Source organism: Podarcis muralis, chromosome 6 (assembly GCF_964188315.1).
Source record: "Podarcis muralis chromosome 6, rPodMur119.hap1.1, whole genome shotgun sequence".
NCBI lineage: Eukaryota > Metazoa > Chordata > Lepidosauria > Squamata > Lacertidae > Podarcis > Podarcis muralis.
The window spans coordinates 29,828,469-29,854,001 of record NC_135660.1 but is presented as its reverse complement, the minus strand read 5'-3'; the positions used below and the strand labels follow the sequence as shown (position 1 = coordinate 29,854,001).

Below are 25,533 nucleotides of genomic sequence, written 5' to 3'. Positions count from 1 at the left end.
TCTTGTTTATCTTGGTGGGTTTGCTAAGTGATTATTATGCAGGCATACCCCATGCATACCTTAATGTGGAAAGTCAATGACCTGAGAAGTTGTCTTGGAGTAATCCTTATAAGAAAAATGTATACAGCATTGCAGTAAAAGACTTCTTCTAATTCAGTCTTCCAACCAATGACAGAAACAGAGAGAAGACCTGACACCTCCCAATGTCAAAGAATATAAATATGCATCATGATATTCCCTCCCTTTTCAGTTAATCTCTTCTTCTGTTGAATCTCTGCAATCGGTGTGGGTCAAATGTGGTTGTCTATGCCACATAAACAGACGTGGTTAGAACACTCACTTCCTCCAGTATGAGTTGTTAGTAAGACATTACTATCAGAGAGTTCAGCATCTTCCAGGAGCATACGAGAGGTACATATCTTTTCCATTTTCCAGTAACCTACGATAGTGTGAGATGTTATTAGCATTCTGCTATCTGTATGTGTTAATACATGCATACTTAATGATACACACTAAAGAAATGAGATACAAATGTCCCCCTTCCCAAAAGAGATTGAGTTAAGCTTCATTTTCACACCACATGCAAGGTTGTAACCATTGATTTTACTGGTTGTAGTATCTTACATAGGAAACATTTGAGAAGAGTCAAAGCTGCTTAAAGGATAACTACAAAAGGACATGAATTTCATCAGATTGAAATAGGCGGTCACATTTTACTGTTTGCTGCATCAATGCTAGCCTTGGAATAAAGTTATCTTACCCTTTCTTTTCAGGTATTCGGCAATAAGGGCAGCTATATGGATATAGCACATAGCAGCCTGCAACAAGAAATTGTATGCAAGTGTTAATATTAAGCCGCACAGATTTTCTTTATCCTCATAAATGTCAGGCAAGTGTTTTGCAGAAAGGTAGCCAAGCTTCACTTGACAGATTTATTAGTGTGAATGTTTGTGCAAAACAAGAAACTGATGCTGAAGTCTTTACTTGAGCTAAGCTCCAGTTACCAAGAGATTTGCCTAAAAAGGCTAAGAGTATGGCTAAACGAGAGCATCAGGATTTCAACCATAAAAACAACTATCTGGGTCATGTGCTTGCAAGAGCTTAGAAAATAAAGGAGTCTAAAATAATTTGAACTCTGAATCAGGTTTCTTTTGGGGTGGGGAAGGATGCACAATAACACTCAATAAAGTGCTTGCATTTTAACAAAACAATTGTTAGCAAATGTCAACGGGTGATAATACATGCTCTGCTCCAGCCAGATGTATTTAAGTCAGACTCATATAGAGTGCTCCTCCCAATCCCAATACAAAATCAATCGTTAGTATTTGCAAGTTACCTCTGATAAGTCACCATTTCTAGCATGGATCTTGGCCATGCTTTCTAGCCAAGTCCTACGCAATTCAGGCGTGCTGGCGTATGAATTTGCCAAACTGTACTGCAAATCCACTAGCATCTCGGGGTCCTTCTCATGTTCCTTCATTTGAGCTGTAGCCATCAAAACCGTCCTTATGCGTTTGGTCAAGTCTTTCACTTCTGCTGGGAAGTTGCTGTTCTTTGGGGAGGAGAAGCAGCAGAAGTGTACTTTTAAGCTTACAGAATTTCCGTTTCCATGTTAAATCACATACTTTTGGGATAGATGACATAGTGGACCACACACACACTTCAAAATCCTGTGCTTGCTGGCTCTTGCTCCTGCTCATACACAGTTACTGACATCTTTGCATGCCACTCCTTTTTTGTGCATCATCTTTTTTATATAGCATTTGTCATGCAATTCAAAAACCTTGATCATGTGCAAAGTGGTAGCTGAACATCTAGCCACAGACTAGGCAGGTGGAATATGCAGGACTTCCCAGACGTCATAGGAGTTAACCAAAAGATACTGGGTCAGGATGGATGTGTATGGAGGCAAAAAGCCATGACCCCAGTATAGTTAGGGGAACCCTCTCCAGGAATCTAATACATACTTTGGAAAGTTATTCATTCACTAAGCATTTGGACACCTCTTGAGAAACTGTAACACAATTTTGCATGAAGATTATTGAGATCAGGGAGCAGGTTTTTGTCTATGTTTGGATACAACCAGATGTCACTTTGAATCAAGATGGCAGACTGAACCATTGAAAACTGCACTGATTTTAATTGCTGATTTCAAAACTGCACTGATTTTTGATCTCTTAGAATTCTAAGGGAACACTGTTGATGAAGCTACCAGTAGCATACAAAGCAGACTGAAAAGAGCAACCTCTTATAGAAGGTTTATAGAATTGTAATGTCCGAAGGGACCACAAGGGCCATATAGTCTAACCCCCTGCATGACCATGAGATTCCATGTCTCATGCTGTACTAACTGAGATCTTCAGCTTTCCACTGACATTGATCTATTTTTTCTAAAGGACCCAGTCCATGTGATACTTACCAGCATTATCTTTTTATTTATTACATTGGTGCCCTACTTTTCAGGCCTGATTAGCTCCTGAAGAAGCTTACAATGAATATTTACCAGAATATACAATTTCATCAGACTTTGTACTGATAAAGCAGGGGAGAGGGTGCCCAGGAACAACTGTTTCAATAGCCAGAAAAATTGGTGTGATTTAGCAATACCCTAAATGATTCTGAACAAATTTCAAGTCAATATTGGGTAATTTATTTACTCCAGAAATAGCTTCAATGATTGCAGTGGTGAAACAAAATACAGTACAGTACCTGCATAGATATTAGCAGTAGGGACTGGACTGAATTATGCATCTCAGAGTGCTTAGAAAATTAAGTCTATTCCTTTTGCAAAATATATTTTTGGAAGGTTTTCACAGAAAGGACTAAGATTGTAATAGAGGATAATGTACCTTAGGACACATCTATCTATAGTTGTAAGTAATACCAGTCATTTCTTACTTTCATTTGCTTGTCTCCGTTAGCGAAGTTATTTGTAATCGCCAGTGAATGCTGAAACCGGGAGCCTCCAATTCCTGCATCTGCAATCAACTGGCTTACAGCTTTGATGAGCTAAAAAAACATTAAAAGGAGGTGTTAGCATAAGTAAATCAAGCTAGCAAGTGGTTATTCCTTAGACGAACTACTAGTACAACTTAATAGACTGGAAAAGGGCTGTAGTTCAGGGGCAGAACATCTGCTTTGCACGCAGAAGGTCCCAAGTTCAACCATCAATTTCTCCAGGAAGGGCTGGGAATGTCCTGTGTCCGAAATCCTGGAGAGCCTCTGCCAGCCAGTGTAGACAATACTGAGCTAGATGGCTCAAGGGTCTGACCTAATACAAAGAGGATCCTATGTTGACTGAGTTACAACATGGACAATAGTCCAAGTAGTTGTCTGGGTCTCCATGTATATGCTCAAAGAGGGAACTAACAGCTCAAATGATGGCAGTGCCCCGTGCCACATTTCAGAAATATAATCAGGGATATATAGGACACTACGTGTGTCTCAAGAAGATTTCTACCCTGTGGACTGCATTTCCAGAATTAAACCTGCACCTTTCCAACCAGAAAGTTTCCTTTAGTTTAGAAAGAAAAGTTGAGGTTTTTGGGATTTTGCCAAGGTACAGCAGGACTGGAAGAACAGAAGTGCTTGGGAACTCTATGTGATCTGCACATAGACACTGCTCATCTCTGGACTGAGTCGAGGCAAAAACTAAAACAATGCCATGACCAGGAAATTCAAAAAGTAATCTGTGTGGGATGCTTATTCATCACCCAAGTGTTTACTTACCTGCAAATGGGACCTGACTATTGACTTCTGCTTATTAAATTCAAAGTTCTTTCTCATGAAGAAATACAGCAGAGCAGAGGCTTCCATCTGTGTCGACCGTGACCTGTGATTGCAGCACTTAAGAATTTCATAGCAGAATGAGCCGCATAAGTCAGCCTGCCCTTGGAAGAATGCTGAAGGGAACTATGGAGACAAAGATACACCTTTGCTACAACATAAGAGATTTCTTATAACACAAATGCAGCATCTGTCAGTGCCAGAAGGCAATCAAAGACCTCATGCCGCTTATAAACTGGCTATAGTTGAGAAGGAGCTAGCCGTGACCCACAAAAAACACCAACAAGACTATCTGCATGGGCCACCGTGATCTCCATAGATCATTGCTCAAGGTCATTCTGATTCACCCAGGTGTACATGTCCTAGGGATGCAACACAAGTATTGCTGCATATGTGGCTATCTGACACCTAGCTCAATGGTTGCAAGTGTCAGGAATGATTGGTGAGTGCTAGAAGAGATAAGAGTCCAGGCCTCCAGCCAGTTTTATAGGTTTTATTTGTTCCATTCTTCTATTTACACTCAGAGCTCTCAGAGCACATCCGGATCATTGGAATCAGATGCAGCAACTGGTTGCTGCTTTCGTTTTCCCCAGCATAACCACTTCCGGAGCCCTCCTCTTTTCCTTCCTCTGTTACGTGAAGAGCTAAGCCCCGGAAATTGCTCCCCCCTCTCTGATTCATTGCTTCCTGACAACGCTTCGTCGTCGTCCTCCCCTGATGAGGTACCACTACTAATGATCGGAGGCTTATCTCTGTATTTCCCCAGGATTTCCCCCTTCTCAGCCCCCAGTTCCCTGACAGCACGTGAGCATGAGGCAGGAGAAACACCCAGAGAGCAACACGTTGTATGGTCGATGTTTAGTGAAACAGACCTCTCCCTCACTAGAAGTCTTCAAGCAAAGACTAGACAGTCATCTCTCGGGGATGTTCTAGCTCTGGATTTCTGCAGTGTGTAGGTAGAAGGTTGGATTGGATTGCAGTAGGAGTTGGCTAAATGGGGGTGCTTCACCGGCATCACTGCAGATTACTGGGAGGAGTGAGGCAGCAGCAGGGTTGGTGTGATGCAGCTGTAGCACTGGAGCTAAATGGATGCCCCCACTTGCACCGACTTCACTGCTGCTTCACCCCTCCCAGTACGTTGCAGTGATGCTGGTGATGAAAGGTCATGTAAGGGCTGCTGCCCCACCCTTCAGCTCTTATTATTGATCACGGACTTCTGGAAACCATAGAACTCCCGCTTTCTGCTTGGACAAGCAGTACAACCATAGCCTCAATAACTTCCTAAGAACTGGTTGAAGTAGCTTTAAGTCCCAATTTGCTTTTGCTTCTGATGCAATTTCTTCTCCTCTTTAATTTTGATAGGATGTATCTAATATAAAATCTAAATAAAGATAGTATCCAATTAATGATATGAATAAATGAACTGAGATTTCTCTGAGTAACAACATGATCGGCTGAGCAGACTACGGAGAATAAGTAACATTATTCCCTGCATGCCACCTGTTGAGATGAGATTACTGAAGGAAAATGGAATGGAATGAGCAGGAAGAGAGCAACGTTACCATGTCAAGATGGAGCTAACCCCCATAGATATTTCAAGGAAGCATCCAAATCCATTCACTCCAGACAATGGAGTGGGTGGCTCAGATGATTGGAGAAGGGCCATAGCTCAGTGGCAGAGAGAACATGCTTTGCATGAAGAAGGTCCCACATTCAGTCCCTGGTTTCTCCAGGTAGGGCTTGGAAAGACTCCCAGCCTGAAATCCTGGACAATCACTGCCAGTCAGAATAGGCACTACTGAGCCAGATAGACTAATGGTCTGATGCAGTATAAGGCAGCTTCCTATGCATCTGTACGTCTCCACTCTCCCACTATTAAACAGGCTCCTGACAGTCTGCCACGTAATTGAAAGCTGTTCCTGCTGGGTTTGTCTAATGTTTCCCTTGGCCCTAGAAATATGCCACTGGCGGCGTTACAATATCACACGTTGCGAAAGAAAAGCATTCTCCTCGCATTCTGTTTCGAGTACTTCACCGTAGGGTTCCGTTCAAGGAAGGGCTTATCTTTATCTGGCAAAAATGTGGCTTTTGAAATTTTGCCGTATTAAGCAATGACTGAAGATGGTGGAGGAAAAAAGCTGTGGACGGAATGGGCAATGAGGAAGGGAAGGCCACTTCAGCTCCATGCTGCAGACGTATGAGTAGGACTGCAAAGGCTTCCCACTGGCATCTATCTGGCTGGCAACCATGACAACAGAGGGTTGGACTAGAAGAGCTTTCGGTCTGATCCTGGAGGTCTGTTCTTACGTTCGTATGTTCAGTAGTCCATGAACAAACACAAGGAGCTTTGCTGAAGAACTAGATTTAAAAAAAATAATGATCCTGGACTTTCTCTCCCAAATAATTCTTTATGAACTCTGATGTTGAATGTTGCCTGGGTATCAAATATTGACTGCTTGATGCTAAAGCTCAATTTAATGCCATATTTGATTTTAATATTTGTTATAAGAAAGGATGTGACTGTTAACAAGCAATGGGCTGCCATTTTAATACTTGGCTGTATTTGATCTTCAATAATATTGATCTATGATCAAATATTACAGCTGACATGCAATGCCTTTGTTGGAACTCTAGCATTTGATACCTAGCATCTACTTTTTTTAAAAAAAGCAACCAACAGACTGATAACATGTCTATATCAATCAATGTCTGAGGTAAAATTTTGAATCTAAAACACAAATTTCTATGAGAAATTATCTGAAATTGTATTTCAGTACTGATTTCCAGGATGCAACTTGATCACTAATTATGTGGCAGACATGGTTTCAATGCTGGTTTAAACAACAAACGAGCATTTCTTATCACAGGTGACCCAACTGTAGCAGGGACGTACCTTACTCACAAACAATCTAAGAGCAGCAAAGACGTGCTTGAGGGCTGCTGCAGAGTGATTGATTTGCAGAAACAGCAGGAAGGTATCAAAGACTTTCTTCATCAGTGTGTTCTGGCAATCTGATTGTTGCAGCTGTCTCTGAAAAACGAGCCAACAAACATCTTTCAGTCTTTCAAAAGCTAAACTGCCTGGCTTTCTCTGCATCTGTTTCTCCTGCCCAAATGGGCAAGGCCTGCTTTAACAGAATTAGCAACACAATGTCAAGTCAGCTGCTTCAGTACCACCTCCCAAAATATCTCAAATAATATCTTCTCCCTTACAATAATTCTGCCTCCCCCCACTTGCTGCCCCTTAGGCCAGGAAGTTCCAGGACACTTACATGATGTTCCTCCTCCTCCTCTCATTAAAACCCATGTTTCTAGGAAGGCTTTGCCACCAAGAATGGTGGGGCTGCACTGTTCACCTGACCTCCCTTTGGCCAGCTTGTTGCAGCATACCAAGAAGGAAAGGTGGAAAGGTGAGATGGCAGTGCAGTGCAGTGCAAATGCACTGGCAGAACCAATCAGACACTCCTATTGACATGCTTGCACAGTGCGGACCTCACTGTTGTCTTATCTTTCTCTCTCTCCATCCAGAAAAACCTGCAGCAACCCAGCCTGAGGGAGATCCATTGAATAGCACCTCACACCACTACTGTTTGGCACAATGCCACAATCTACTGAAACTTTAGTTTAGGGCAATGTTTTACTGTTATAACACATGCCTTGAATGCAAAAGCTCCAAGGAAAAAAGAGAGTAAATATACATTTTGCAGAACTTTCTGATATTATATCATATCCCTGCTCACCTGCTTATGTTTCCTAGATCTGCATAACTATTGTGAATTGCAGAGGAAAAAACAACAGGGTGCATCAACAGTAAATGTAGCCATGCACATTTTTCTGTCTGAAAGGTGAATTGCTTACATCTCTGCAAATGCCTATCACAGAAAGATATGAATGTTTATGCAACTGTATATAAGAAACAGGACTCAGTAGAGAGTAGGAAGTAAGAAGAATCTTGGTAGAGGGTTAAAAGCCTATCATAATAATACATAATGCAAGGTGCATTGGGCCTAGCACATTCCACTTACTTGTCCAAGCATGATTCGTAGATTTTGCCCAGATATGATACCTTTGGGTCATGTCTTTCTCCAAAAAATTAAACTGTGCAACTATAATAGGTTGGCATAAATAATAGAACACTGTGATTTTCATGTAAAGCATGATTTTGTCATATGGAAATCATACCTGGTGATGTTGAGTAAACAGACATAATAAGTCAAGAATAGTAAGGCAAACTTCCGTGGCAATGTTGGCTTCGGTATCTACGTAGTTCACAATATCTGTTTCATTGGAACCACCTACAACAAAACAAATGTCATGGGAAAATGTATTTGAGGACAACAAGCGCAGACCAATTCACTAATGGCAAGTGCCAACAGTGAAGGGGAGGTCATTTTAACAGCATTTGTGTAAAACACTAGGCTTTCTATCACAGTTATTTTTTTAGCTAAATTGCTAAAGATATAAGCTTGAATGAGTTGTTTTAATGGATGCCCTGGAATAAGACTCATAAAGACTCATTACCCACACGGCAGCAGCTGATATTAGAGCAAAATCCAACATACACCTAGGTCTTTTGTGCTTACTTGCAATGGTGCTGTCTATCATCTGCAGGAGTTTAGGGTTGGAGAAGGCATTCTTGCCACGTATTATTGGTAAAGTTTGAGATCTGTGGTGCTTGTGGACGTCACCGCTGGAGGCAGAATGTATCCTGCAAAATGAGAAGTTAGAGGGTCTTGCTTAAATGTTACATACTGTGTCCCAAAAGTTCTTCATTTGCTTCAATATATAGAGTAAGATGCCAGTTTCTATTTGACATATTCCATTTTCTCCCAATATGAATGTAATGAAGCAAGGAGAAGTAATGGGCAGCAAAGTGGGATATAAAGCTCACTAGAAAGATTACTTAGCTGAAATTTTGTACACATGTGTTAAGTAACTTTAGGGACTTGGGTAAACTGGCAATTGTCTCCTCATGCTTTGCTGCAGCAATGACAGAAGGGGTTCAGGATTGGAAAACTGAATCTTGAGTCACAGACTCTGCATTTTTGTGCACAATCTTTAATGGTGTTTTATGTCTTATAGCTACAAACTGCCCTGATATATTATTGTATAGCAGTTTAAAAACAATTTAAGAAAAAACAGTTTCATGTCTTTTATGCTTACGCGCTTCACTGTTAACATTATATAAGAGAGATCAGCTCTCTGTTGGCACCAAATACCCAAATTCAAGAAAATTACCTGGCATGCTATGTACTGAACTCTTACTAGCAACTGACTGAACATGCAATAAAATATATTTAATGGGTTGTATATTTAGCTAAATTAATACCTCTCCTTAAAAAGGCAGAAACAAGTATAAAGCATATGTGGTATTAATATGGCTATACTTATTTTTTTCTTTTTAAAGCAGATGATTATTGGAGGGCTACAACCCCCCCCCCCCAAATCATGGCATCACAACAGGGCACCAACAGAAGGAATTTAAAATATTATTATTATTTAATAATTTTTTTAAAAAAATGGGAGGGGGATGTTGATAAGCCACAAAAAACCCAAAAAAACTTCTCAGGGGTAAGTTGAATGTAGCCCATGTATCCATTCCTGCAGATAAGCATATCTTTCTTTTATCAGAGGTGTAGGCTGGGGCTTCGGGACGCGGGTGGCGCTGTGGGTAAAAGCCTCAGCGCCTAGGGCTTGCCGATCGAAAGGTTGGCGGTTCGAATCCCCGCGGCAGGGTGCGCTTCCGTTGCTCGGTCCCAGCGCCTGCCAACCTAGCAGTTCGAAAGCACCCCCGGGTGCAAGTAGATAAATAGGGACCGCTTTCTAGCGGGAAGGTAAACGGCGTTTCCGTGTGCAGCTCTGGCTCGCCAGAGCAGCGATGTCACGCTTTCCACGTGACCCGGAAGTGTCTCCGGACAGCGCTGGCCCCCGGCCTATAGAGTGAGATGAGCGCACAACCCTAGAGTCTGTCAAGACTGGCCCGTACGGGCAGGGGTACCTTTACCTTTACCTTAGGCTGGGGCTTCAGCAGCAGAACAGATTTCTTAACAGCAGAACTTCCAATTAATAAAGCTCTCAAAAACAATCAGAAGGAGCACTGGCAATTATCAAGATTCTCTTAAGATACAGCCTTCTAAGTCTTGTTAAGTTAAAGGCACAATGGCAAGCAAAAGACCAAGAGATTGCTATGGAGAGAGTAGAGTGAAGCAGTGGGTTAAGAATTTGCTGCAGTTCACCTCATTGCTAGGCCTTTGTTTTGTTGAGGCGTCAGGGTCGTTTTCCTGTAAACATGCCGCAATACAATGGCCCAGTGAAAGGATTCATTCAGATCTGTAAAGTGAGATCAGGGCTTATTCTGGAGCGAGAAGCAAAGGAGTGCATCATTCCCCCTCATGCTTCATTTGGTCCAGCCATTCGCCATGACACAAGGCTATTATACTGGCAACTGTTGAGTTTCAGTTAGCTGTGCATGAACAAAGTGGCTCTCAAAGAACCATGGGATAAAAATATAAATGTGTCTTAAAGCCTACAAGCAGAGCAGATTCAAAATGTTCAGCCCTTAACATTAAGATGCATCTCACTGTCTTCAACGAACCAAATAACAGCACAACAGGGATTTTAATCACAATACCTAAGGATTCCTAAAGTCAAAAAACCAAAAGTGAACTGGATCGGAACCCATCAACATTTCCATCTTTTACTTTAAAACAGCAACAGGAGGCTCTGAACTTTTTGCAATGCTGGTGTTGGAGAAGGAGGATTTCCCCTCTTGATTAATTTATGATTGCTCAAAAGTAAGCCCCATTGAATTCAATAGGGCTTATATCTCTGTAAATGAGATTAAGATTCTACTCTAAATCACACATCTATCTAAAAGTACTAAAACTCAACAACGGGAGGTAGTGGAAGATACAGGTACCTCTATTCTGTTAATAACAGCTTGCAGAAACAAATCTGGAGCATTTTGATTTTAAGTAAAAAATGAAAATATTGGGGAGATGTAGCCATGTATAGCTCAGCCCTTAGATTCACTGCACATTGGCTGCTTTGCCTGTGGTAGGTCTACATGCGGATCACAAGGCAGAGCTGTCATGTCTAAGGAGCTGTAAGCACAAAGCAACCTATTTCACAGCACTGAGGCGACCCAGATGCAAAACTGGCTGGATCTATTAGCGCATGGGATGAACTGGATACAAGATAAACATTACAAAAATATTGTGGTCGTGTGGCTTGTTAGATTGAAGTAACTGCATGAAAAAAATATAGAGAAAAAGAAGAGGAGCACGGGATAGGGTTACTGTTGACTCCTTTTAGCTTGGAATGAAGTTAAAAGCTCAGTAGCAAAATGTATCTTACCATTGGGGCAGAAGCCCAGAGGTCTGGCAGGATGAGTTAGAGCCTTTCAGGGTTCCATTATTCTGTGTTGTTTGAGCAACCTTAAAAGCAGCAGCAATTTTCCTAATAATAATAATAATATTGTTGTAAGATGTAATCCTTAATATGCTTTTATATAATCAGCCTTATTGAACACAACAGGACTTATTTCTGAGAAAACATGCATTGAGTTGCCCCTTTTCATATGAAAAACACAATGGGCAAAAGATAATAAAAATACCAATTGTTTGTTTTCATTTTATAACTGCTGGAAATGTAGCAGACAGAACAGCTCATTGTTGCTGCTGGAAAAGAAAAACAAACCATCATAATATTGCCAAGGAAAAGTGTGTGCCTTATCCTTGGCAGCTGCAAAAATAGCCTCATACTTCAGAAATAGTGGCCAAAAAATGAAGAGGCAAGAAGGTATTGGATTGCAAACGCTGCAAAGTATTATTGATCCCTTTTATACTATCTGTCATAGGAAAAGTCAACTGTTAAAAGCAACATGCAGCTGCTAATGCCATCAAATTAGAAGTTTTGCACACAGGGACGAACCCTCCTTAAGTTTTTTCATGTACCTAATTACTTATCTTCTTGGCAGTAACAAGGGAAGCAGCATTACTTGGAATCCTACCAGCTTTAGTGCATTTGGAGCTCAGCTTTCTGAGAAAAAAGCCAGTCTGGATTGAACTTGTACACACTGATATTTGGGTCATTCATTTACATGCCAGCTTCAAAGTGTGTTTGAAATTTCATCTTGCCATATGTTATATAACTAAAGCACAACTTACCTCACTATGTTTCGTTTCCCAAGGTATCTGAAATTTTGGAAGCAAACCCTGAAAGAAAGAAAAAGTGAGACTCTGATAGTTTTTGTTTGATAGTACAGGGATGGTCAGGCACTCACCTGAGCATAAAGTCAAAGGTTTGAACAGCAACAGGGCATGCACACCCTCTTCCTTGCATGTGTCCATCCCCTAAGTCTCCAACTTTCTTCATACTGTTCAGAGAAGGTCTTGTAGGGGTGAGGAACCTTGGTTTAACAGGGTCCCCAATTGCACAAACAGTTCTACTCATGTTCAAGTGAGTGCAAGGAGAAGCCCAGGCTTTGCCTCTGGAATATGGCAAAGGTCAGGAACTGAGGGGTGCGCCATGTGCATTGGGAGAGGGGGTTGTGTGCATGCCCTCCCCACCACACTTTCAGCATTTGTATGTTCAGGTGAGTGCCTGAACACATCTTATATAACAATGCACACACACACACTTTACACTGAAACATTTTTTCCTCTTGCCAAGAGTATGGCACTGCAGCAAGACCAAGCTTGCATAACCACATCTAGCTTACAAGACATACAAATCACCTTTCAGCTCAGGTTTTCCATGCCTTTGGAAGCAGACAGGCCAGGAAAAGGGAAGCATTGGGAGTCATGATTCACCCCCAATTCTGAGCAGAAGTCACTGGACTACACCTCCCATCAGCCCGTATCATTGGCCAAACTGAATGGGGCTGATGGGAGTTTGAGTCCAACAACATCTGGAGGGCCAAAGTTCTTCATCTCTGCTCTAGAGGTTAAACTAGTTTGGCTCTTTTGACAGGGCTGAGGATTCCTGAACAAGACAGAACTGACAGTGTAATAATTTCTCTATCATTTCTGTGGTAGTTTTATAAAGAAGTGGGCACCTTCTGTGCCAACCTTTAAACGGCTCTATTCCAACAGGCCTATGCAGGCAATTAAGAACACACCCTTCCACAATGGTTAATTGATGTCTGCTTTTGATGGTTTTATTGTATGGTCTTATGTTTCCATTGTGGGAACTGCTTTGATATTTTTTAAATGATACAGTGGTATACAAATATTTCTATAAATTAATAGCTGAGCACACCCACATCTTTCACCTTCAGGTAGCTGGCTCTGTGTACAGCAAACTATAGGGATCACATGCATAGTGCTGAGGACAGCAGAATCCTAGGCATGTCTACTCAGAAGTAAATTGAATGGGACTCACTTTGAGGAATGCATGCATAGAATCATCCCCTAAGAGATATAAGGAGATTCTGAGCCCTTTCATGGCATGTGATCTATAGTGAGGCTGACATAGGGGGCAAATAATTTTCATTTATTTCACAACAGAAAGAAGGGGAAGGAATTTGTCCCATGATGGGTCAGGAATGCATATGATGAAAACATTTTCTGTTCTCTATGTATGGGAGACCATAACACACCATGTTTTAGGCACAGATGTTATTAGAAGAGGTTCAAGATTCACAGGTTTCCTAGGTATATGGGTGGGGAGAGGGAACAATATTTCAAAAGGCCAGCAAAGATTGGAAATAATTGGCCTTTAACAGTTCAAAAACAACGCATATGTGGATCTGAGGCTAAGAATTTTCAAAATGTCAGTAAAACCCAGTATTTACACCTTGCTTCGTTCTATTTGAGTCACTGCCAATGACAGCCTTAGAAGGACAAACCTCAGAGTGAGCTTACTCTAAAATGCTGAAAAAGTCTGTTATCTCTGTGAACGGGGCTCTCTGCCAGTAGGAGATCAATGTATCTGGAAAGAGACATAAAAAATATAAATCTATTATTTGACCGCAATTAAAGAGCTGACTCAAAACATTAAGAACATAAGAAGAACAGTGCTGGATCAGAGCACAGGCCCAGCTGGTCCAGGACCCTGTTCCCATAGTGGTCAACTAGATGCCTATAGGAAGTCTCTAAACAAGAGCATAGGAACACAGGAAGCTGCCTTATACCAAGCCAGACCATTGGTCCATCTGGCTCAGTATTGTCTACACCGATTGGCAGTGGCTGTCCAGGGTTCAGAAAGGAGTCTCTCCCTGCCGAGCTGGAGATGCTGGGAATTAAACCTGGGATCCTCTGCATGCAAGGCAGATGCTGCGCCATTGAGCTACAGCCCCTTCCAAAGGCCAGTTGGTACACTACCATTCTCACAGCCTTGTGAGGTAAGCCCAGGAGGAGGAGCTATGTAGGATACAAATGAAGCTGAGGACATGAATGCAGCAGAACGCTTCCCACTTGTCAGTCCTAGAAACTGGTATTCAGAGGCATATTGCTCCAGCTCTGGAGGTTGAACATTGTCTTCATGGCAGGTAGCCATGACAGCTTTATGCTTCATATATCTATCTAATTCCCCTTTTAAGCCATCCATGTTGGTCCCTGTTGCATTGCATGGGAATGAATTCCATGATTTAACTATGAGCTGTGTGAAGAAATAATTTCTTCTTCCCATGCAACATTCAGGTTTATTTGAAGCAAGGGAAACCTGACTCTATGCACTTTTCCCCCACACCATGTGTAAACTTATACAGTGGTACCTTGGGTTACAGACGCTTCAGGTTACAGACGCTTCAGGTTACAGACTCTGCTAACCCAGAAATAGTACCTCAGGTTAAGAACTTTGCTTCAGGATGAGAACAGAAATCAAGCGGCGGCGGTGCGGGAGGCCCCATTAGCTAAAGTGGTGTCTCAGGTTAAGAACAGTTTCAGATTAAGAACGGACCTCCAGAACGAATTAAGTTCTTAACCCGAGGTACCACTGTACACTGCTATCATGTCCCCTTTTATTTACTTTCCCAAATGAAGCTTGAAACATTTTTTTGTGAGTGCTTGCACTCTATGGTTTCCTCACCTTCCGAAATTGTTTTCATAATGTGAAGGAAACACATCAGGAGACTTCTCGTTTCAGCCTGATCTAGTTTGTCAAACCGAAGAGCTGACCCAATCAGGGATAATGGCCTCACAATCTGTTAGGAGTGAAATACAAAGGATCTTTGTAGTGACTTGGAGCCCTTCAGATTCTGAAAATTGTTTCCAACCATTCACATGCATGCGTACCTTTTCACAGGTTTCTGTAGCCTCGCTGTTCTTTTCGTTGGTGCTTGGGTTAGAGTCGAGACTTGCTAAGGAGCCTCTGGAGTCAGCATGGTTTGCTGCAGAAATAGCTACTGATGAAAAAGCTGGAAACAAAACCCACAACGAACATGCTAAAATGATGTTTATGGACACAAAAATTAGGCAGAAGAATGAAAACTCAAAGTGTAGGGTGGAAAAGTGACACAGTTGTGGAACACAATGTAGCTCAATTAACGAAGACACTGATGGCCATGGGTCTGAGTGTATGAAACACTGTTGACATAGGATGATAAATATACAGGGATATTTGTTATTGATGATGTTAGGTACATTCTGAGACACAATGGACCAAAGTTCACTGAAATGAAGAATTTTATTACGCACAATTAGTATTGTATATAGATATAAGTACATACATCGAACACAGTATTTCTATTGTATCATTTGGGCCAGGAGTTAATTTTATTTATTATTACTTATTTTAAACACTTGTATCCCGCCTTTGGAAGGTCTCTGACAGGACAAGGAGTTAATGATGCCCATGTTTCTGAGCTCAGCCGATCTCTGCTGTTGACTTGTGTTGGGGTGTTTTGCCACTCTGCATGTTCCTGCTGTAGCTGTGGAAAGTGTGGTGGATTGAATTCCTGATGGTGACTGACAGCATTGAGCCTAAAAACAGAGTGCTGAAGGCCAGCTATGAATCTGCTGGATTCTATGCTGGTCCATTAGGTCCATTACCCACATGGGACCAATATGGGCCCTTCAACTGCACTGACCTAGAGCCGGCACAGCAAATTTTTTTTGGAAGAAACACTCTCCAACCTCCCACCCTGACCAGCATAAGCCAGTAAGGCTTCAGATGTGCTGGTAAATCTGTCGCTCCTCCTGGGTACAATTTATAATTACTATTCTAATTATTTACTTTACAAAAATGAGTTGAGAACAATGTGACCTGTTCAAAGTTCTTTTATTTTGGGCACCAATTTTTATGGAGCTCGGTCCCTGCTGCTGCCAACCTAGCAGTTCGAAAGCACGTCAAAGTGCAAGTAGAAAAATAGGTACTGCTCTGGTGGGAAGGTAAACGGTGTTTCCGTGCGCTGCTCTGGTTCGCCAGAAGCGGCTTAGTCATGCTGGCCACATGACCCGGCAGCTGTACGCCGGCTCCCTTGGCCAATAAAGCAAGATGAGCGCCGCAACCCCAGAGTCGGCCACGACTGGACCTAATGGTCAGAGGTCCCTTTACCTTTACCTTTAACTACAAAGCAGGGAAAAGTGTAATAAACTGATTAACTCCTCTCCCCTGGAATTATGGGAGAAGGGAATATTTAAGCATATGCATACATTTAGGAAGCATGGAGAAATCCCAAAGGGATTCATCTTCCTTAAAACAAGAACAACAGGCTGGGGTCATGTTTGATATCATTAATAGAAGGAATAAGATTAAGTCTGGTGTGAGAGTGCTATAGCTGTACAAACTGAAAAAGTAACTCAGGTATTCTTTGGATGACGAAAATATATAATACGACGTTTTCTTGCCTTGCATGTTAAGGAAATAATCAGAGTTTAAAAACTGGTAACAAGCCTCACGGTAGAGCAATCTGCCCCATCTGCTTTCGTACCTGCTATAGAGTTAAGAACATCTTTGGAAAAAGAGGTATCTACAGAGTTTGCATGTTTCATTGCTGCCTGACTCTGAAATCCACCAGTAGTACTCAAATCATCTCTGGATCCCTGGATTTCAATGAGAATAAGAGAACAAATTTAGTCACTCATATCATCAGCTTTCGAAAACAGCCTGTTAATTTGATAGTTATATAATTACATTGCTAATGGAATGGTTTTCTGGCATGACGTTAAAAATAAAAACAACCCAGCATCTGCTGATTAATGCCAAGGAGAGCTTATCCTCACTACCAAGTTAATCTTTCATATTTCCATCTACATATTTTTCCTGTGTGCTCAAATCAAATTCAGATAAAGCCCTATTCGTGTGCTACTTGTGTCTACATATGCATGTAGAGCAAGGAGAGGAACCTTCTGCTGCCTTTGCCTCTAAGGCAAGTGTATTGGTTGACATATGAATCCTGTATATCAAGTCAGCCAACATGAATATACTCAGTGGTTGCTTCCCCTGAAAGTTGCTAGGTCAGGTGGTGTTGTCTCCCAGAGCATAAGAAGTTGGGAGTCACTGTACAGGGCTATGGAGAGTGAGAGCAGCACAGCATTTCATATGGTTTTGCTATGAAGGCTCTTCCAAACAAGAAATCTCTGACATCAGTGAGAACACTAAGCCACTACAGTCACGTGAGTGGACCATGTGAATGAATGCTTGAATTGGTCTTTGGTTGTGTTATAGTGACTCTTCCTCTTGTCCTTCATCATCATTATTATTTTTTAATAATAGCCACAGTCACCTCTCAGGGTTTTAGAACAATGGCTGGACAATCCAGATACTACTGTAATATAGCTGAGAAGCCTCTTTAGACAGGGCTATGTATAGACTTCTATATAATGTACAGTTAATTAATCCATAAGGGCTAACACAAGTCTGTTGAGGGCCCTCGAGGTAGATATATGAGTGTGTAACTCATTTAAGGGCCTTCAGCCTAGTGAATTTGGGTCAATTGTTGATAAATTAACCTAATTATTCACCCAGCAAAGACAGATCTGAAAACAGAAAGGTCTGTATGAAAACGTAACAAAAATGACTCAAAATGAATTTGTGGAACAGAAGCTCACTCTCGTTTACCTGATTGGACGTATTTATGTTGAACGGAAACAGGTCCTTCATATATATCCTTGGCATGTTGTCTAAAAGCATGCCATACAGGGGCATATACAGGTTTGCTATCTTTGCCTGTTTCTCCTGGGGAAAAAAAATGAAATTCAAAGAGAAAGGCTCAATGCAGGTGGCTGACTGGTAGATTTCAAAAGCACACAGGAATATGCAAGTAAGGCAAAAATTTACCAGGTCGGCATATCGATCATCAAAGGAATGTTTCGCCATGAGGTTTTTTAGTACTGCCAAGGCCATGTGCCTAATATCCTGATCTTCCTGGAGCGCAAACCCAACCTCTCGCAGAAGTAATCCAATTAAGAAATGCTTTCGGCAAAACTCATTTGTCACAGTATACTCCGGAATATCTTGAAGAGAACAGGCAAGAGGTTCATTGCATATTACTAAAGTTATGCATGTCCAAGAAATAGATATGCCAGCAAGAGTCCAGTACTATTATCAGCCATTGCTATTATCCAGTTAACTTTTTTTTATATAAAAAAAACCTCATTATATTTTCACAAAGCTCTTTCGATTGAACCAGTTATTTTTCAAAGGTTCCTAAGGCAATAACATATTATCTATCTTTGCAAACATTTCTGTCAGGTATGGTTGGTGGATATTAGTCTCATCCAAGATCTCACAATATGGAAAACATCCAAACAACAACAACAATTTATTATTTATACCCCGCCCATCTGGCTGGGCTTCCCCAGCCACTCTGGGCGGCTTCCAAAAAAATATTAAAATATTGTAATACATCAAACATTAAAAGCTTCCCTAAACAGGGCTGCCTTCAGATGTCTAACTCCCAACTATCAACATTTGTAAATGCTTGGCTTCAGGTAATATTGTAGCTAATTTCAGAAGTGCTATGAATGGGATTTGGACCTCTTAGTGTGTTCATCCATTAATTTATGGTCATGGAAGGAATAAAAGCAATTCACCTCTTACCTGATGCATGAAACTGCTGTGTTGTTTCTGAGGGTGTTGCTGGATCTTAAATGATTTTGCAGAAATAGAAGGAGAGGGGAAAGACAACAATTACCTTTTTAGACAATGAGCTGACTTAGGAAATGCAAAATGGGCACGTTGATCCTTCATATAATTAGATTAAGCATCAAAGTTCCATTGATTTCCCTAGGGCTTATTTCCATGTAAGTGTCTTTAGGATAAAAAAAGTTTGCTTTCCTTGAAAAGAAAAAGGAAGTTCTTACCTGGTATGTCTGCCGATCTCATAGGCAGGCACAGAGGAATGAAGTGTTCATGATTGCATACTTCTTGAAGAAAGTCAAATTTATACTGGAACAAAATCTGAAATGTTACAATAGTGATTGTTTTGCACTCAGTATTGGAGATTTACACTTGCATTACACAGGTCACACAGAAAAGAGGAAACCAGTGGTCTGTCATGTAAAGCAAAACTGGGTTTGGTTTTGCTATTTCACTGCAATTTATTTTGGATCCTTAAATATATTTTATTTCTTCTGAGCATTAAATTGTATTGAATAAGAGGATACCCGTTGGGAGAGGGCAGAATATACTGTGTAATAAATGTGAAAATAATTCCCATATGTTGCTTTTATGTTTGGACTATTGGTGACCCAGGGGAAAAGGACTGTGTAAGCACTTCCTATTTAGTCAAGAAGCAAGGGAATGCAGATCAGATATGGATACTTCACAGTTTGCTGGAGTAGAGCCTTTCAGTACTTCCCTTATGAATAAGCTTTCAACAAGGGGTGTATTTCGAGAGGAAATGCAGTATGCAGAGTGCCCTGCTGATGTCGGCATCCTTTTTACTGCACATCCATGATGATTTGTGCACATGATTGTGTCAGAGCAGTCACATGTGATCCCGCTTTATATATTGTTTGTGTCTGCAAATGCTTTGGGTTGGTCTCATTTTTGTTGCCCCTCTGGATAGCAAAAATGTGGTGGCATCAGGGAAGCATCACAGAACCAACTGAAATAGAATAATTCCACCACTGATGCATTGTTATTGGGCCAGAATGCACCCTCAATAAAATAACAGTCTGGAGGGGTCTGAAGTCTTGGGGAGTGTAGTAAGACTGGGTATAGCTTTAGGGGCTGCACTGTATAGATAAATGTTGCATAACTGCTTCCACTTATGTTTTGGTAAAGCTTTGATTATAAATGCAACAGAAAAGTGGTATCTTGTAGAGACCAACACTCTCTTCATATTAATCCTGATGTTAGGATCGTCCTACTGTGTGTAGGACCCTGGCAGAGACACATGCCTGACTGGCATGTTCTCTCCATCCTGGTCGTTCGTTCGGGAGCTTCAAAAGCTTTCTCCAGCCTGAACATCACAGTGACTGATACCAAGAGGCATTAGCACGCTTACGTAGTTTGCGTAACAGACTCAGTAGCACAGCATTTTGGCTAATCTACATTATTTACATATAATACACTCGGAGCATTCTGACTTGGCTCCTTCCTCTTTCTCATCAGACACCAAAGAGAAAGAACAAAGGACAATATTCCCACATCACGGAACACTATAATACCAAACATCCTCTCTCCGTCACTTCCCACTAAGTGGAATGAAAACTTACACCGTCATGTGACATAAAACAATCCCATGACTGCAGGCACGGAGCAAGAATCCTAACACCTGATTCTTTCAGCTGCTGAAGAACTGGGCTGTACATTTAAACACTATGTGTTATCTTACCTTGTGGTCACCTGGTCCAAACATGCTTATATAGCTGTTGATCATCTTAAATACAAATCCACGGTCCATGAATGTGAAACAACGCTAAGAATAAAAATTGAGCTATTTTAATTATTCACTCTGGAAAGGGATTATATTAGCAGAAGAAAGGCAACAAAGCACCAAAGTTATCATCATCCTGCCAAACAATAAATTGACTGTGGACCATATCTGGTCTTGGGGACCAAATATTTGTCAGCAGTTTTCAGCTCAACAAGGAAGTCACCTTATATAAATTGCACTAAGAGATGAAGAGTCACAGTAATGTGGGTTCTTTTTTTGCGGGGAGGGGAAGCCAAAGTAAGGCATTGTCTAGAAGCCAAACTATAGGTTTGACAAGCATGGATTCAATCCAGCCCCCCACACCATATATCCCTGGACTGACATTATGCCGTGGAAAAAATAAATTAAGCTTTTGACATGGCACTAGAAATATACTTTCTCTGCTACCTGTGATTTGCTAGAACTAGTGTCAGTGAAAACCAGGTGTCTGGTTCTATAAAGGGCTATAAATACAAACTGTAAGGTAGTATGATAAAGTTGCATAGTATGCTAAATTAGCATGAGCTTCTCCACATGGAGTGTAGCTGCACAGCTTCCAGGTTCTGACTGCTCCAAGCTGAAGGCAAACAACACAGTGCTGCTTATCAGGCACCCAGAAACATTAAAATGTATGACATAAGACTTTTATCATGTAGTGTAATACATTATGTTGTCAAAACAAAAAAAATTCCTTCCAGTAGCACCTTAAAGACCAACTAAGTTAGTTCTTGGTATGAGCTTTCGTGTGCATGCACACTTCTTCAGATACACTGAAACAGAAGTTGCCAGATCCTTCTATATAGTGAGAAGGTGGGGAGGGGTATTACTCAGAGGGGTGGTGGGAATGGGTGATTGGCAGATAGCTGTGATGAGCCTGTTGACGACTCTTAACGACTGCAATTCAGCAGCTTCTCTTTCCAGTCTCTTTCCAGAAGCTGCTGAATTGCAACTCATTACCAAACTTAAAACCATGGAGAGACCTGGAGAGACCTGGTCTGAACAAAGACATTGGATTCTTATCCCATTATACATGACAAAGCCATTTTTCACCTTCTCACCCCTTGCTTTTCCCTGTAAGACCTATTGCAGTCGTTAAGAGTCGTCAACTGGAAGGAATTTTTTTTGTTTTGACTAGGGCAGACCAACACGGCTACCTATCTGTAACATTATGTTGTGTCAGCAACATGTAGAAAATCCGCACTGTTTGTAGTGGCTTTATGGATGTTGCAAAACAGGGCTGAGGAACCTCCAGATACTGCTGGACTACAACCCCATCATGCCTAACCATTGGCTGGCCTGGCCAGGGAATTGGAGTCCAATAACCTCTGGAGCGCCATAAATTCTCCATCCCTGCTCTAAAATGTAGATCAGACCATACCAAGGCTAAGTAAAGGCTATTTGCGGTAAAAGCATCTTACCTTCAGAAACCTGCCAATGCTGTGATTTGCATTCCTTGTTTCTTCAAGAGCATCCCTGTGTTTCCAAACAACATGATCTGAAATCACCATGATGAGCGTATCCAGCTCATTTTGGAATGATTCTGGAAATCTCTGAGTGCGAGGCATCTGAACAGACAGCAGATGACGTTTTTAGAATATATGTTTAACCCTGTCACCACTCAAAGTTCCCCTGTGGTTCTCTCCAGCCCACAAAACCCAACAAAGCTGCAACTTTCAAAGCTATAGAGCGCTCTATAGGAGAATTTGATGGTATTACTCATGAATGGGTTGTTAGATAGGGTGGCCCACCTGTGAAGCCAGCTGAGACAACTGCCTCAGGTGGCAGGATCTCAATGTAGATCTTATGTAGGTTCAGAACCATGTATTGGAAGGGAGGAAGAGGTAATTATATCAGTTTTGCATAGGAACCTACTTATGGTAAGACAAACCATTGATCCATCTAACTTGGTATTGTCTATTTTGACTGAGCAGCAGCTCTCCAATCAGAGAAAGGGAGGGGGGGTCCTCCAGAAGGATGGTTTCATCTGTGAACCTCCCAATTTTGTTCAACTACTAGCTATTGATTGTAACAATTAAAAAATGATTTTATTTGAGCTCCTATAAGTCCTACCAGCATGGCCAACTGTGAGGGATTGTGGATGTTGTAGTACATCTGGAAGTCCCACCCATGCTCCAAAATTACATTTGATGCGCCATGAGAGCACAAAAATGTACAATGCTACCTTATATTGAGTCAGACCATCTAATCAACACTGTCTACACTGATTAGCAGAAGCTCTCTCTGAGATCTCAGGCAGAGGTCTCTCTTAAGAGGTCACTCTAAAGTGGTGATACTGGGGATTAAACTGGGAACCTCCAGCATACAGAGTGCATGCACTACCACTGCGTTATTGTCCTTCCAGTACCTAGAGCGCAGCCATTATATTATTCATTTGTGAGAAGCGACAGTCTATGCACTAGCTCACACATCTTTGGATCCTGGCAAATGCTACTTTTTAAGGGGGAGGGAGGGAAGGAAGGGGATATTAATGGGTTTTTGTTTTTTTACTTAGCTTATTTCTGGGAGGGAAAAACTATGCTTAAGAAAGTGTTTACCTGACAGCCTAATGAAATATAATTGGGACTATGGAGTAATCACAGCCTTGGCTCTGCCAGACGGAACAAGACAAGGATTATGTCATGCACACTCTGTGCAATTATCTCTCCGAAACAGCAGATGAGTCGCTGTTGCCTCATTTCTCTGCCAGATACACATTTGATTCTGCTGAATGTTTGTCTGTGAGCCGAGCTACGCATTTTCTTAGCTGCATACCTCTACCTTTAACTCCATGGTTTGAATAGAGGTGTTTAATACAAATTATCTTCAGGTGTGTGTGTGTGTGTGTGTGTGTGTGTGTGTGCGAGTGAGTGAGTGAGAGAGACAATGGGCATATGCCAAAGTATCTTTTTATGCTCAGGGATGTTTTTGTTCAAGTAAGGTATTTTAAATGTGTGTCTGTGTAAAGATTGATATCTGCTTATTCATAATGGAGAGCAGCACACAGTCTTACCTGTATTCTCTTTGTATCCACCAAATGCTGAGCCATTGATTTTAAGATAATTGCGAAAAAGAACCAGGAGTGCTATTAAAATTGGAAAAAAAGAGAGAGCAGTAAGTTATCACAATGACAGCAATGCTCATTTCTTTGTTTTCCTTGTTCACCCTTACTTTATAGTTTCCTTCTTAAAATCAGAATGATCTCTGTAATTTAGGTGAGGCATGAAGAAAAGTTTTACAAACAAACGAACAAACAAACAAACAAACAAACACATTTGGAGTTTCAATGGTCCAAATATTCCACATATTGCCATCTTGTTTCCAGAAGCTGCTGGCAAGATTGTGAACACTGTGAGAAAACTGACTTGCTCTTCTATAATCAGGGATCTACTTTAATTCCCAGTTTGTATATGTGTGAATACAGAAGGAATGTACTATAATTTCATTAAAAACAACAACCCACTAATAAGTTAATAGTTGTCCATAGAGCATATAGCACTCATTCAATTAATAACCAAAACTGAATGATCAACTTGGTGTGAACTTTCAGGCTTCAGGGTGATTTCTAGATTAGAGTAGGGCAACAACGGAATCTAATGGGTGCCTTGCACTTGTAAAATATGTTGTGCAAACCCTAGTACAACTGTTCCTATTACTAGGTGACAGTTAAGCTTGTGCACTACAGCTTGTGCAATGTAACTCTCAAACTTCATGTGCAAATGCCACGTTGGATCTCATCCCATATCACCCTGTACGGTACTTTAAATGCTGACACCCCAGCCAAGATTCCCATATGAACTTCTATGGGCACCCAGTTGGGAAGATCTGTTTATGCAAACGGCTCTGTTCACTTCAGTGGAATGGATAACCCAACAAACGCAAATGAAGTGAAGCACTCTCTGGTGTATGGAGCAGTAAAAAGCAAACGACACACAAAAAAGGAGCATGAAGAAAATGGTAAATCTATGCAAATCTTTCTAGAACTTGTAGCTTTGGAAAAGGAGAAAGATTTACCTTTAAAACATGTTTCACTGTTCTTTGCTCATTTGACTTCAACAGACCGGTCATATTCTTGGCCAGCTCCTCGTGAACTGTTCTTTCTTCAAATGACTTGGTCTTGAATACATACTAAATATATATATAATAAAAATAATAATAAAAACATCATCCACATACACAGAGGAATAGTTGGCAGTGAGAAGGCTGGTCTCCCAAGACCAGTGTAACATTCCTATTTGCTTTAAATGATTGACATCTGACAGAAGTAACAGATGTGTCATAGTGGTCTTTATATTTAAAGCAGAATTTATTGCACTGATTTTTCATTTCTGCTTTCTCAAGCAGAATGAAAGGAAGAAGCGTATCAATTCAGAGTCCTCAGGTTCAGGAGGAGTTATGTGCTTTCTAGATACAGTGGTACCTTGGTTTACGAACTTAATCCGTTCCAGAAGTCCGTTCTTAAGCCAAAACCATTCTTAAACCAAGGCGCGCTTTCCCTAATGAGGCCTCCCGCCACCGGTGCCCTTCCACCATTCAGATTTCGTTCTTAGACCAAGGTAAAGTTCTCAAACTGGGACACTACTTCCAGTTTTGCAGAGTTTATAAATCGAATCGTTCTTAAACCAGACTGTTCTTAAACCGAGGTACCACTGTATATAAATAAATGCAGGAATAGGTATTATGTATGAATGCTTGAGGCCATGGCGATAATCAGAATCTCCATATCTTTTTGTTTATCAAACTGCAGAAATCCTGAGTTGCTGTTCATTGCATAAGCACTTCGGGCTGAAGAGCTGGAAGTTTCTTTTGAGACAGGAAAGCACTCAACACTGTTTTCCCTTAAGTCCTTTTACCTTTGGCATTGGAAATACTGCTTTTATGTACTGAGCTACGTGCAATGTGGGGTTTCGGATCATGTATTTCCCAACATCATTTTCTAAAAG

The 25,533-nt window shown here is 41.2% G+C and overlaps 1 protein-coding gene across 11 annotated transcripts in view; it reads right to left on the bottom strand.

The window, feature by feature from the left end:
- DOCK10 (dedicator of cytokinesis 10) overlaps positions 1–25,533 on the bottom strand; it is a 174,848-nt gene that overhangs the window by 19,021 nt on the left and 130,294 nt on the right. For 8 of the 11 annotated variants that reach the window (XM_077929932.1, XM_028731098.2, XM_077929934.1 and 5 more), the window contains exons 26-47: positions 24,605–24,718; positions 23,604–23,675; positions 22,012–22,158; positions 20,513–20,596; positions 19,035–19,131; positions 18,772–18,816; positions 18,010–18,185; positions 17,791–17,907; positions 16,661–16,772; positions 15,024–15,145; positions 14,818–14,932; positions 13,653–13,719; positions 11,955–12,002; positions 11,143–11,244; positions 8,370–8,494; positions 7,969–8,081; positions 6,680–6,817; positions 3,730–3,912; positions 2,899–3,009; positions 1,337–1,552; positions 761–818; positions 341–439 (exon numbers count right to left, since the gene is read on the bottom strand). In XM_077929932.1, the coding sequence (XP_077786058.1) occupies positions 341–439; positions 761–818; positions 1,337–1,552; positions 2,899–3,009; positions 3,730–3,912; positions 6,680–6,817; positions 7,969–8,081; positions 8,370–8,494; positions 11,143–11,244; positions 11,955–12,002; positions 13,653–13,719; positions 14,818–14,932; positions 15,024–15,145; positions 16,661–16,772; positions 17,791–17,907; positions 18,010–18,185; positions 18,772–18,816; positions 19,035–19,131; positions 20,513–20,596; positions 22,012–22,158; positions 23,604–23,675; positions 24,605–24,718 (2,461 nt within the window). The remainder of the gene's footprint in view (positions 1–340; positions 440–760; positions 819–1,336; positions 1,553–2,898; positions 3,010–3,729; positions 3,913–6,679; positions 6,818–7,968; positions 8,082–8,369; positions 8,495–11,142; positions 11,245–11,954; positions 12,003–13,652; positions 13,720–14,817; positions 14,933–15,023; positions 15,146–16,660; positions 16,773–17,790; positions 17,908–18,009; positions 18,186–18,771; positions 18,817–19,034; positions 19,132–20,512; positions 20,597–22,011; positions 22,159–23,603; positions 23,676–24,604; positions 24,719–25,533) is intronic. The other 3 variants (XM_077929931.1, XM_028731104.2, XM_077929935.1) reach the window with 3 other exon arrangements.